We start from the raw sequence: 13863 nt of genomic DNA, 5'->3' as shown, positions 1-13863 counted from the left end.
CCTCCAAATGTCTTTCTCTCTCTCTCTGTCTTTCTTCCTTTCTTTCTGCGTTTGCATTACTTAGGTGATGTTATTTTTTGTTTGCTTTTTAGATAAGTCTCAAAAAGTAATAGAACATTGTATCCCAAAATTTTAAAAAATCATTCCACGAAAAACCTCTATTGTAGTTTATAAAAAGAATATAGGCAAATTTTGAAGACACAGCAGAGAATTCATTTGTTTTTTCCCAGCTGCCTTAAGTGACCCACCAAGAAAGCCCTGGGCTCTAGCTCTTAATTACCCCAGAGAGTCTCCTCTCTATGGGTAACAGTTTCAGTAACAACTTTCCCTCAAGCTACTAGCACAACCTACTGACATGAGAGTCCCAGGAGTGTTCAGTTTTGTCTTATAAAATGTCCTGTTTTGTCACAACCACATTTAATTAACTTTTATTTACTGTCTCAAAGGATCTTTGTTACAAAGACCGGCACTGGCACGAAGGATGCTTCAAGTGCACCAAATGCAATCACTCTTTGGTGGAAAAGCCTTTTGCTGCCAAGGATGAGCGCCTGCTGTGCACGGAGTGCTATTCTAACGAATGCTCCTCCAAGTGCTTCCACTGCAAGAGGACCATCATGCCTGGTAGGATCTCAAGGGGGCTCCTGTCTCTAACTGAAGCTGCCATGCTTTTCATTAAGTCCCAGCACATGAGGAGTGCTGCAGCTCCCAAAACCCTGGTTTTGAGAAAGACATCTTTCTTACTCTCTCAATCTCCTTCCGTGTACCTTAGAAATAAAAAGATTGTTCATTCATTATCCTTGAATAGGTAAATTACAGTGTTCTGTGTATTTTCATAAAGTCTAATTCATTGAAACATTTCAAACCAGAACCTCACCCATAAAATAAAGAAAAATTTATAGCAATAATACTACATTAAACGCAGTGCCCTAGGCATAATGAATGGCATCAGAAAGAGTGATTCATCATTGGCGACTGGGGCCAACTGTCATTTCGTAGCTTGACACAAACTGTTTTGGGGATCAGTCATTGTTATTCTCTCTTAGGGAAGACAGGGTTCATGTATATCATTCCACTTTTGGCAAGGACTGATTCTTTATATTTTGATCTTCTTCTCAATCTCTATGGACAGCAGCATAAGAACATAATTCAATCTTACTGTCTCACTCGTGCTCTCTCATTTTCTTATTATGGATTCAGAGAATTTCTAGAAGGCCATAACTGCACAGCGTAGTCTCAGTAGTTGTGCTCAGGGCATTTTTAATACCCCTGTAATGATTTTGATGGCCCAATTTATCCAAACCATGTAAAACGATTAGGAGTCTTCATTCGAAGTACTTTTACATCTCCAGATTAGAGGTTATGAAGGGCTTGAAAGACTTTTCAGTGTAAGAGTGATTGTCCATCACCATGGCTGAACTTTACCAACCTTTTCTTTTTTTTTTTCCTCAGATGAATGGGTTTTTTTGAACCTGAAAAAATGCTATTTTTCTAAAAGGACAATTCATTTATCATCTTAACTTAAAACGTCGTAAAGTAATTTGATCTGTGTTATGCTTGACTTATACTAACAGGTCCTTAATTTTGGAGTACAGGTTCCCGCAAAATGGAATTTAAAGGAAACTACTGGCATGAAACCTGTTTTGTGTGTGAGAATTGCCGACAACCTATAGGGACAAAGCCTTTGATCTCCAAAGAGAGTGGCAATTTTTGTGTGCCGTGTTTTGAGAAGGAGTTTGCTCACTACTGCAACTTTTGTAAGAAGGTAATTTTCTAAAGAGGGTGAAGCCTAGGGAAACTCAAACCATTTCTTTTTAGCTGTATCGTATATTTGGAATGAACTGATATTGTTACGCTATATCTGCAATCACACACCCATAGTAGTTTGGACTTTCAACATGTCCAAACCACTAATTGTCACGATGACGATAACCATCTTTTTTTTGTTAACCATAAAATTCCAGCCACAGCAAGAATTTAATATTCCAAACAGCTCAAGTGATTTGGTATTCCAGTTTATTGCACTGTTTTTTTTTTTTTATTGTTGTTGTTTTGTTTTTTTTCTTCCTGAGATGGATTCTCACTCTGTCGCCCATGCTGGAGTGCAGTGGTACAATCTCAGTTCACTACAACCGCTGCCTCCCGGGTTCAAGAGATTCTCGTGCCTCAGTCTTCTGAGTAGCTGGGATTACAGGTGCTTGCCACTGCATGCAGCTAACTTTTGTATTTTTAGTGGACACAGGGTTTCACCATGTTGGTCAGGCTGGTCTCAAACTCCTGACCTCAGGTGATCCACCTGCCTCAGCCTTTCAAAGTGCTGGGATTACAGGCATGAGCCACCACACCTGGCCCATTCACTGCTTTTATACAAGATCTCACGTATTCTGAGAGAAAAGCACAGGTCTCTCTTTGAATACAGATATTTCTTAAAAAATAATTTTTGATCCATTCAGTATTAACTGTTTCAGAGAAATATGGATTTGCCTCACAAAGTGACTAAGGGAACCAAGTTAAACAGGGCGTTTAACTCTTCACATTCTTTCTCAGCAATGCAAATGTCTTCTTGACTTGAAGCTTTTGTATTTCCTAAGAGTAGAGCAATCAGCTCAAGAGAGTGCCAAGATCATGGGGGACGTTCAGCAGACAAAAGACAGAAAGAAGACTAAGGGCAGCAAGTTCCTTCACTCCAGCTCCAGGATCATGTACAGCCTTCTGACTTGGCTTCCCACTCTAAAAACATTTTCTAAGAGAAAAAAAAAAGTGATTTTTTTGAAGTAAACTTCATCCAATTCTTTTTTTATCCTCTAAGCTTTTATGTGAAAAAGTAGCTCTAACACCTTCATGAAGCCTGTCTGCATTCCATATAATATATATGGGATGTTCTCAAAGAAATCCTTGATCTCTGAGGCATCATAAGTTTAAAATGACACCATAAATTGTCATAAGAAAGCTGAATCATGAAAATACATTGGATTAGTATAGTGGTTTCAAAGTACTTTTTATCTATGGGCCACTTTGGGAGAACTCTTAAGCCCGTTTGTATATCTGGACAGCTGGAAGTCACACTACCACTTTCTACACACGCATATGTGAACACACATACACATACACACACATGCAGTGATTGTTTAACATGCATAACCAATACCAGTACTTCATTTAAAGAGGCAGCAATATACTATACTAAGTTATAATTATTAAATTATACAATGCTGATGGCTGAGAATTGTAATTGATGACATGATATAAAATAATCTCATGACTGAGACCTTCATTACTCTACCAAAACACTAGCTTAGAAAATGACTTTACAAGCAGCAATCAAGCCATATGACCACGTGACATATGAATTCCAAAGAATTACCAATGACAGCATTTAAAAACATGCTGGAGGTTGGGCATGGTGGCTCATGTCTGTAATCCCAACACTTTGGAAAGCCAAGGTCAGAAGATTGCCTGAGGTCAGGAGTTCAAGACCAGCCTGGGCAACATAGTGAGACCCTGTCTCTATTTAAAAAAAAAAAAAAGTTTAAACATTAGCCAAGTATGGTGACATGTGCCTGTAGTCCCAGCTACTTGGGAGGCTGAGGCAGGAGGATCACTTGAGTCCAGAAATTCAAGGCTGCAGTGAGCTATGATTGAGCCACTGTACTCCAGCCTGGGTGACAATGAGATCCTATCTCTAAAAAATATACAAAACTTAAAAATTAAAGAAATTAAAATCATGCTGGAAATAAAATGAATAGATTCATCTCACTGTTTTGAGAGACAACTGAGTTAGCCAATTTTAGACTTCATTCCTTAAAGACTTAGACTAAAACAGTAATGAAATTTGTGAGAATTATCTTAAAATCATTTATTGGATACAATATAAAGTCTCTTTCAATGCTATAACAATTCAAGAGTGAAGCTTCTTTAGTACATCCATGCTGAGCACTGTCTAGGCCAAGTGCTGATGTTTCCCAGGTTATTGGAGCCTGTAACTATATTTAGGATATGATTTGAAGTCACCAAACATTTACAAAATATTTATATTGGGTAGTAGACAGATTATGACATACCGGATTATTTTTTATTTAGTTTTTAAAACCACAAGTCCTTTTCTAAAAAGCTGGATATGTTTTTGATCAAGATGATCCAATCTAAACAATTTTTTTCAACCCAAACCAAAACCCAAATATTTTCTTAAAACAAAGAAAAAACGACCTGACAATCAGGCTCTTAGAACTTTTAAGCTCTAAAATCCATAGATTTTATTTTGTTACACTAAGATTTATTTTCCTCCAGAAAGCAAATGATTTTAAACTACAAGCCCTTCAAATTCGAACTCCTCAAGTTTCAAAAGGAGTTAAACGTCTTCTTCAATTCTTCATCTGTCACCTACTGAGTGCAAAATCATTATTGCCTCCACTTTTTCAGAGGAGAAACTTGTTCTAAATCCTGGGATCAATCAGTGGTGAAAACCAAACTTAGATATTAGACTTCATCTTAACCTTCCTACCTCTTCAAAAGGAATGTAATCACAAGCAAACTATTTCTAATGTTTCAGAGTTTCTTGTCTCTAATTAAACAGTCTTTAGTAGTTTTATTTTGCTGTGAATACATTTTTCAAGTTTCAGATCTTTTAAGCATTGCCTGCTAATCATTAGACCAAACAAATCAAAGGAATCATGAATTCTGCTGTGTCTGCTGTAGGGCATTGGAAGTCAGTAGGGGGTATTTTAAATTGCTTTACTTCCATCACACCATTATGCTTCCCATTTACTTATTCAGAATAGTATGCTTTTTTCCTCTAGGAAAATATCTTTCATATCAAATATCTTTAATTTCTAAGATATTTGTTATACGATTAAAAATATTTTTAGAATAATTTTTTCACAAGTCTATGTCACAGACAAATAACATTTTCGAGTTTGTAAACAAGGAGGTGGCTTAAAATAGGCTCTATGTTTTACTATCTAGTTAATTTGATTCAAAGGTTGTGGGAACCACCTCAGATATCCCATTGCTTCAGTCATTACAAAAATTTACAAAAACACATTCCAATATCTGCAGCAACTCTAAGAGCTCATTAGCTGTAAATTCAAAAGGTGATATGGCTTAAAAATAGTTACGCGAGAAAAATTGCCCAATATTTATCCATCTGATTCTAAATAAAGATTTCTCAGCCTTTTAAAAAGTAGAATTCATGGATTAAATTCATTTAGGAAAAAAAATTATCTCATGCAGAACTAATTACATCTCTGGCAAAACACTTCACATAACACCTTAAGGCTCAATGTACAACCAGGGCTCACTCCATTGAGTTCTGATTCCCACAACGCCCCATTGCTAGATACAATATTGGAATCGCTTTCCAACTATTTTTTTCTTTGGTATTTATTCATTCATTCAGCAAGGATTTTCAACTGCTTATCTGTGCAAGGTAACCTTGACTCAGTATGGTATTAATGGTGATGCACACAGGCTGTGGAGTCAGACCATGCAGGTTTGAATCCTAGCTCACTGTGGCGATGGCAAGTAACTTAATGACTGTAACCCTCAGCAGTTGCTCATAGGAAAAGAGGGAAAGATAATAGTCTCTACTATGTAGAGGTGTTGAGAATATTCAGAAGAGGTCATCCTTAGCACGATGCTAAGGACTGAAAGAACACTTAAGAAATGGTAGTCGTTATCAACAAATAATGGTGCTTACCAATTCCCTTCAGAGTTACTGCTGTTGGATATTCTTGTACCTGGTGTAAAAAGTTCAGGAAAAAGAAAAATTCTTTTAAGCATCCCTAAAGTTAGACAGGTAGTTATAAGAACATAGTATAGAAAATAGCTCTAACAGCAGATCTTTAAAAACCAAAATTAAGAAAATTCAGAGAAGTATGAGGAAGTGAATAAAGAACATGTGTGGTTTTCTCCCCCATCTTCCTGAGTCCAATATGGCCCTGCCTCTGTTCTATTTCATTGTAGGAGAAAAATATACAATAATTTTTATTTCTTTCTACTTCCAATTAATTCCTATAACCTTTGGTTTCTCATGTAATTAATTTTTTAATGACTTTTTGAGGAAAAGAACATCCTAAGATGAAAATAGAGTAGCCGAAAGCACCAGTTGTGGACATAGAAGGCATGAAATGATCTTTTTTTTTTTCTTTTTGCTTCCTTTAATCCCCAGAGATACTAGGATCTCAAGAGAATCATGAAATGATCTGAATTGTAATGGCTCCCATGGTCATTGCCTTTTCTGTGGTCTTTGGCAGGTGATAACTTCAGGTGGGATAACATTTTGTGACCAGCTATGGCATAAAGAGTGTTTTCTGTGTAGTGGCTGTAGGAAAGATCTCTGTGAAGAGCAGTTTATGTCCAGAGACGACTATCCATTCTGCGTGGACTGCTACAATCATCTATATGCCAACAAGTGTGTAGCCTGTTCCAAACCCATTAGTGGTGAGTTCTTCAGTTCAATATGATCTTGCCATGAGATAGTTATGACTATATGAAACGCTGTCTAGTTAATTTAGGAAATACGATTAAAGGATGGGAAGCTTTCATTTATGTTTCCTTTTGAGATAAACACAAGTGGGTGCAAATATATGAGCATAAATATTACATGGATTATTCAAGGAAAGTATAATTTGGGTGTCTATACTCAGTAAAGGTAACTACCTACTAAACCTAATGGTACTGACTCTAAGTAAAAGACCTTCACAAGGAGGTCTGCTTGCAGCCTCATTAAGATTTGAGTGGGAGGAAAGAGTACTCATAAATCAGAATCCTGCTTAATTCCAAAATAGGACCAAGCATCCTTTAGTTAGGAAGGTTTTAATTAAATTCCACTATTGTATAGAACATCTGAAGCTGTAATAATTAGGGCAACATAGGTCAGTAATTAATTAAACTTCATTTTAAGATGCTTCTAACAAATGTATTACTCTCTTTTCTCTATTCACGTGCAATTATGAAGTGCATTTATGAGTAGATGAAAGAAAACAAGATAGCATTTTACTGAAAAAAAAATTTCCCTCTTAATGATAAATCGATCCATGTTAAAGAGGTTTTCAAGGTAAAAAAAAAATACATCTTTTCCTCAGAGACACCTTTAAAATGCTAATCCTATAATAAAGGAACTGAAACTAGCATGACACTTGAGAAATCCAGCAGGTATTCTTTCTGGCAATTTATAGTCACCTAATAATGTGTCAGAACTGTATATCTACTTTCTATTCCTAGTATTCTTAGATCATATTTCAATTTTTAATTCAGTTTACATACCATAGAATTAAAGATTATTTTATCCCTTTCCTCCTTCTTCATCTTCAAATATGTAACAAAATAAAAGTTGAGTCTTCATGCACTTTCCAACCGAAAGAAAAAGTTTCACAGCAAGCCCCACCTTGGCAGGCTTTCACTGACTTGCAAGGGAAGGGAGGGCGTCACCAGAAAAACCGGCATGGTCTTATTTCTCTAGATGGAGCACCATGTGTGTCAGGATCTCACACTGGCCCACAGGCTACATCTGGCCAGCAGGTAGGTGATGTTTGGCCTGAACATGTTTGGAAATGCAAAATCCATCTCTGCAGCTAAAAGTAGAGGAAGAACCTACCATTGGGTGAGCAAGCTGTCTCCACATTAACCAGCAGGGTCATCATCATATGGAACTAGTGGCTGTTCAATTGCATTGGGCATGCCCTCTCTGTTCCTTGCACCCTGTCTGCATCACTCAGCTAGATCACCTTCCTGGCCCTTACAAGAACTTGCCTTAGCAGTCTCACACCACTGGGCTCCAGGGTCCATGCTTTTAACCACCCTGCTCTCTTGCCTTCTACAAATTTGGCAATTCCTATAGCCAAGAGAACAAGCCACTATCTCCACTGATTTTAGTTAGAAAATGGGACTTTCAGATACCCAACAGTACCTGGAGCTCCAGAATCTCCCTAGTAAAATCTGCAATCACAGTCCATTTATTTTATAACAATACTTTTCTTGAATCGGGACAGAAAAAAAGGGAACTTCAATGAGAAAATAAGGAAATTAACAACTCAAAATAGGTTTCAAAATTCTCTGGGCATCCAGATGGCTAATACTGATCTGCAAAAAGCCTACACAAGCCCTGAACTTGAGTTTCAATTCTGATATATCACAGATTCATGTGCCTAAGTGATTTTTCTCATAGATTGTTCCAGACCACTGAGCCCAGGCTTTTAAAGTTGAGATGGAAAAACAACGTCGTTCTGCACAAAAATATGAGGATGATCAAGAGCAAACAATCTGACCCAAAAGTAATCTAAATGCAATATTATATATTTTATTCAGACTCTTCAGTCCACAGGAAATGTCTAATAACTATTTTAATCTCTTTTCTAAACTTTTTGATCGAGACACCAGAGACTGAAATGCCTGCAAAAACTTACAACTCACTTTAATATTTCTTGATCTAATTGTTAAATATCTATAGACCCTGTAGTACTGCTTCTTTAAAATTGAGCTATTTGAACTGATGTACCATTGGAAATCTGATACTGTCACATGTCTTCAGAAAATTGGCATTCATCTGATTATTATATCACTTTAAGAAGCTAGGTATTCTTGGTCAAAGGATACAAAATTTCAGTTAAACAGGGGAAATAATTTCAAGAGATCTATTGTACAACATAGGGACTACAGTTAACAACTATGTATTATATACTTGAAAATTGCTAAGAGAATAGATTTTAAATGTGCTCACCACACGCAAAAAAAGTATATAAGGTAATAGATATGTTAATTGCCTTGATTTAGCCATTCCACAATGTATACATATACAAAAGCAACACATTATATATGTACAATTTGTATTTGTCAATTAAGATTAATTAATCCATTAATTTTTTTAAAAAGCTCTGAGAAATCTACCTATAAATCACCAAGTATAATTTTTAAAACCCAGCACATTGAACTGCTTCATTTGAACAAACTCCAGGTATAGCTACCATATTTTCTCCTCCTTTAAGATAGGATTAACCCCTTAAATTATCAGGGATAAATGAAGCAGCTTCGTGCAGTGAAAAGTGCTCTGGACTGAGGAGCAAAAGACTTGGTCCTCCTGCCCCCACTGCTGTGTCACCATGGGTGACTAACTCACTTCCAGGGTGGGGGGCCTTCATTTGCCTTATTTATAAAACAAGCAATTGAGCAGCTTTGCTTTCTTCCATCTCTGTTTATTTCAAGGAAAAGGAATTTCAAATGTTGTGGTTTCTTCAGAGAGCGATGCTAATGTTCTTGACCATGTTCTTTACCAAAGAGAAACTCAAACTTAGTTTCATGAGGTTAAAAGCAGAGACTCTAAAGACAACTGGCCTGTGCTTAAATAGTAGGTCTGCTGCTTACTAGCTGGGTGACCTGGGGCAAGTGGTTAAACTTCTCATTTTTCAGTTTTTGTCTGCAAAGTGGAACTGATGCTAATATCTATCCCCATGAAGGTAAGGTGAGGGCTGTATAAGGTAACACACATAAAGACTTAGAATAGTGATTGGCACACATTCAAGCATTCAACAAATGCCAGCTCTTATTCTACTGACTTGTCAGAAACCTATGAAACCAGACAAAACAGGTGCCAGAGACCCGCTTCAGGGATGACTTTCTTACTGCAAATAACCCTCATGACTTAAGGGAGTAAACATATCCTTTTTGGAACAGTTTGCAAACGTCTCACATGTTGGTTCAGCCCTTTCTTAAAGTTGTCAGATGCTTCTAGTTTTTCTTCTTCATAAAATCTGGAAGAATTGCTTTTATATTTGCCACTTGTACAAGGCTTACTAATAAAATTAAGAAAAACTCATGAGTATCAAAATGCTAGACATGTAATAGTTTTATGAATAGCATAATTTATGTATATACAGAACATTACTCTTGCAGTCAGCTTATTAACGTTTTGAATAACATTAAGGGAATTAAGTAGTACATAATTAATTTACATTTATTAGGAAGTAATGTTGATAGCATCATAGATAAGCGAGCTATAAATTTAATCAAGGAAAGCAGAGGAATTTGATGTAAATTTCTCTATGAACTACTAAATTATATATGAAGACATCAAATAAGTTTGTTACGATGGAAACAGAAGTTCACTATCCTATTTAAGAAGAATGTATCTGAAATAGAATGCTATTCACCCTTTCACATCACCATTCCAAATGGAGTATTTGGAAATTACATATGAATTATATAACTCTTTTAGCCTCACTCCATGGATGATGAGCAAATAATAGCACTAAGATTACTGGGAGAAAACACGAAATAAATAAAGACCCAAGCCTAGGGCATCTCAACCTCTTCCCAAACCCTAAACATTTTCTCCCTTTATGGAACTTCTCAAAATCAGTTTCTTGAACTATACCCTGGAATCACATTAGGGAGAGAGAGATCAGACCCTCACTGACGATTCAAATTCTACTACTTTTAAAAGAAACTGTGTGGCTCAAGGGAGGCCCAGGTTAAAGTGGAGGAGGCTGACAAAGCCCTTAGAAACCAATCACTGGATAACGTGGCTTCATTGGTCAGATTCAACAAAAGCTGAAGTTGTCTCTGAGCGAGGTAATAAGGCCACCACGTTAGGATAGCTGAATGATTAGACAAAATTCTCTATTTTGGGCTTTCTAGAAATAGTGTCCCAAACCATATGACTCCAGAATGTATTCTTTTTTTTTTTTTTTTTGAGACGGAGTCTCGCTCTGTCACCCAGGCTGGAGTGCAGTGGCCGGATCTCAGCTCACTGCAAGCTCCGCCTCCCGGGTTCACGCCATTCTCCTGCCTCAGCCTCCGGAGTAGCTGGGACTACAGGCGCCCGCCACCTCGCCCGGCTAAGTTTTTGTATTTTTAGTAGAGACGGGGTTTCACTGTGTTAGCCAGGATCTAAGTACAACTAAGCACAGAAAAATGAGGGGAAAGAAAACTAAAAGTCGTTACAACATCGGACGTCAGCCTAGAAAGTGCACATTTATTTCATTTTGTCTTAATTTTGCAGCTAAGAAAACTTAAAGTCATATAGAGAAAAAGAGGAAATGTATTCATACTTAGATATCTCTGGCTTTACAACCTATACCTTCTTTCCACTACGCTACACTGTATTTTCTTATCCGGCTTAGACAATCCTTATCTGTTTCCAAAAATACGTGACTTGCATATCAGCATTCTGCCTTCTTCTGTAGATTATGGCAGAATTTGGCTGCGAATCTGGTTGGGTGGCATAGGTGGAACTTTCCTACAGCGGATAGGTCCAGATGGACACAGGCCCAGGAAGCAGCATTCTTTTTTGGGTTACTTGCCTCTATGTTGTCTTGCTCACGGCTGTATCTCCATTTCCTAGAGGAGTATATGATAGAATGCTCAATCTGTTCCTTGAAAGGATAGATTAATCTTTTTCTCCAATTCCTTTACAGGTCTCACAGGTGCCAAGTTTATCTGCTTTCAAGACAGCCAGTGGCATAGCGAATGCTTTAACTGCGGGAAGTGTTCTGTCTCCTTGGTGGGTAAAGGCTTCCTGACCCAGAACAAGGAAATCTTCTGCCAAAAATGTGGCTCCGGGATGGACAGTGACATCTAGGAGACAGTCCTTTCCCACCTAAAATCCACTTTGCCTTTGTTGTCACTAAAGCCAGAATTCAGTTGCAGTCTTATTTTTGACTTAAGTTTTAGAAAATATTAATGTAGTTTAGAATGGAAAAGTTTTTGCACACAGTTTGATCGAACTGTATTCTAAGGGCACACAAAGCACAGTAGAACAGAAATGAATATATGCTAAATCACAAAGACAACTCTCCTTGCAAAATACTGCACTCTGCTGTTAGAAACATAGGAAAATATCTCTTCATAATCAAATATATGACATATACCTAGGAGCTGTGGATGTAATTACTGAAGAATGAGGTTTTTCACACCTGAAGAGTAAAAGAAAAACTAAGAGCTCAAACTGAGAGGTATGCATGAGACTAGTGTTTGCATTCCTGGTTATATGTAATGTGATAAATTAGCTATGAATGGTAAAAGAACAAAAGTGATCAGAGTAAATTCATCAGCAATTATCACATTTAAGAATTGTTATGATTCAAAAATCATTCTTTTTTTGTTCACACATACTGACTTTAGAATTAAAAAACAAAGCTACAATTTGTCCTCATACACAGTTTCCACAGCTTGCTAGCTCCGTGTTTACTCAATGAAATATGAGAATTGAAGACTTTGTGGCTCTCATAATCTGCATAGGTATAAAGGGGATCATTTCTACCTAGGGATAGCCAAACCATGGGTTTCAACACATTTTGTATTAAATGTGTTTTCAAAGTCCACAGTGATTTTTCTAAACGCTTACAGATTCCATGAAATAACAGTCATTCTTTCAAGTGGAGTTAACCAGGATAATCTTTGTCCCTAAAGGCAAACCTTTAAAATAAATAGATCATTAAATCATCACTTGTGGAAATGAGTTTTAGGGAAGGGATTGAGTGTTGGAACATGACTTTCATCCAGATATCTAAAGACATAATAGAATGCATAATTAGCTCTGTGCCTCATGCATTTTGCCTTCTAAAATTACATAGATGATTAATGGGCAGACATAAAAGTGGGCTTTAAAGAAATCTAGTAATAATAAAAACTGAAAAAGAATAATTCACTGCTGATAATTCCGAACCTGCAAAGCAGCACAATAATGTGCACTGTAGGGGAGCCCTCCCCACTCTTCCCCCACACCTGTGCCACCCACCTTACCCCAAGTCAATCGTGCCCCCAGCTTCAATCTGCTGCATAACCAGGAGGTGCACTCCTAACCCTAAGCAACCGTCCTACAAGTCAGTCAGTGTTTATTGATCACACAGGAAGTAAACAGCCTTAGTTGGAAGTCCAGCACCAGGTTTATCTTTATACCAGACTTTAACTGATCGTGACCCTACCTTGCTGCCCCTGGATATTTTCCACATTACTTGGGACAAATGGAGAGCAACCTCTGCTCTCCATGATCAGTTATCACATTGGTTATAGCATCTCTTGGGTGGAGTAGAGGGAGGTCAGGAGAAGAAGCCCGCATAGATATATAAGTGTCTTCTCTCAGATTATAGATTAGAGCATTAAAGGTTTTGATTAAAATCTAATTATAAGATACTGCTGATCACAATTACCAAAATAGCATCACAGGAGATTCAATTAAAATTGTCATGGAAACAATATTTGAAATAGTTTAAAATGCAAGAACATTCAGGGATGTTAACAATTTAGAGATACTAATAAATGTTCTGCTAGATAGACTATTTGAACACTATAAATGTATTTTGGGGTTAACAATGCCAAGATACATTTTCATATTCTCATTGCAAAATACAGGCAAAACTAGCAATATTTTTTCTGCATTATATGAAATTTCACAGGTAAAACTAAATCTATGATATAGAAAATAATAGTACATTACACATAGTGAAAACTAAGCCACTTAGGTTTAGATAGATATATAACATGTAACATCTTCTCTGTTAACCAATTATAGATAAGTATACAGCATGTAATGTTTTCTTAGTTAAATCATTGGAAATGTTTAGGCATTTTACTGTGTGTGTAGGGGGGGTGAGTATGCACATGATGAGACTTGTATTCTAGCCTTACAATTAAAATTCACAGAATCATTTCCTAAAGATTTTATTATCCTTTCATAAGTATAAATATATGTACTTTTACATATGAATAGTTCTGCATTTAGAAGGTATCCTACACATCAAACATCCATTAAACATGTACTATACTATGCCAAAAGTTAGAGTTTACACTGTTGTGGTTCTGGAGTGATAGGAGGATGGATCACGGTATGGAAACGCAGAAGTGCGTGATGCAGAGATCCTTGCCTACAGGTTA

General features: G+C 36.9%; 1 protein-coding gene across 3 annotated transcripts in view; it reads left to right on the top strand.

The window, feature by feature from the left end:
• The window catches only part of FHL5 (four and a half LIM domains 5), a 60850-nt gene extending 48485 nt beyond the window's left edge, over nt 1–12365 (top strand). For all 3 annotated transcript variants that reach the window (XM_011968392.1, XM_011968394.1, XM_011968393.1), the window contains 4 exons: nt 447–621; nt 1593–1762; nt 6249–6435; nt 11406–12365. In XM_011968392.1, coding sequence (XP_011823782.1) covers nt 447–621; nt 1593–1762; nt 6249–6435; nt 11406–11569 — 696 coding nt within the window. In that variant the 3' untranslated portion in view covers nt 11570–12365. The remainder of the gene's footprint in view (nt 1–446; nt 622–1592; nt 1763–6248; nt 6436–11405) is intronic.
• Nucleotides 12366–13863: the final 1498 nt, after the last annotated feature.

This window comes from Mandrillus leucophaeus, unplaced genomic scaffold (assembly GCF_000951045.1).
Source record: "Mandrillus leucophaeus isolate KB7577 unplaced genomic scaffold, Mleu.le_1.0 Scaffold841, whole genome shotgun sequence".
Taxonomy (NCBI): Eukaryota; Metazoa; Chordata; class Mammalia; order Primates; family Cercopithecidae; genus Mandrillus; species Mandrillus leucophaeus.
Note: the sequence above shows the minus strand (reverse complement) of the source record. Positions and strands in the feature narration are given on the sequence as shown.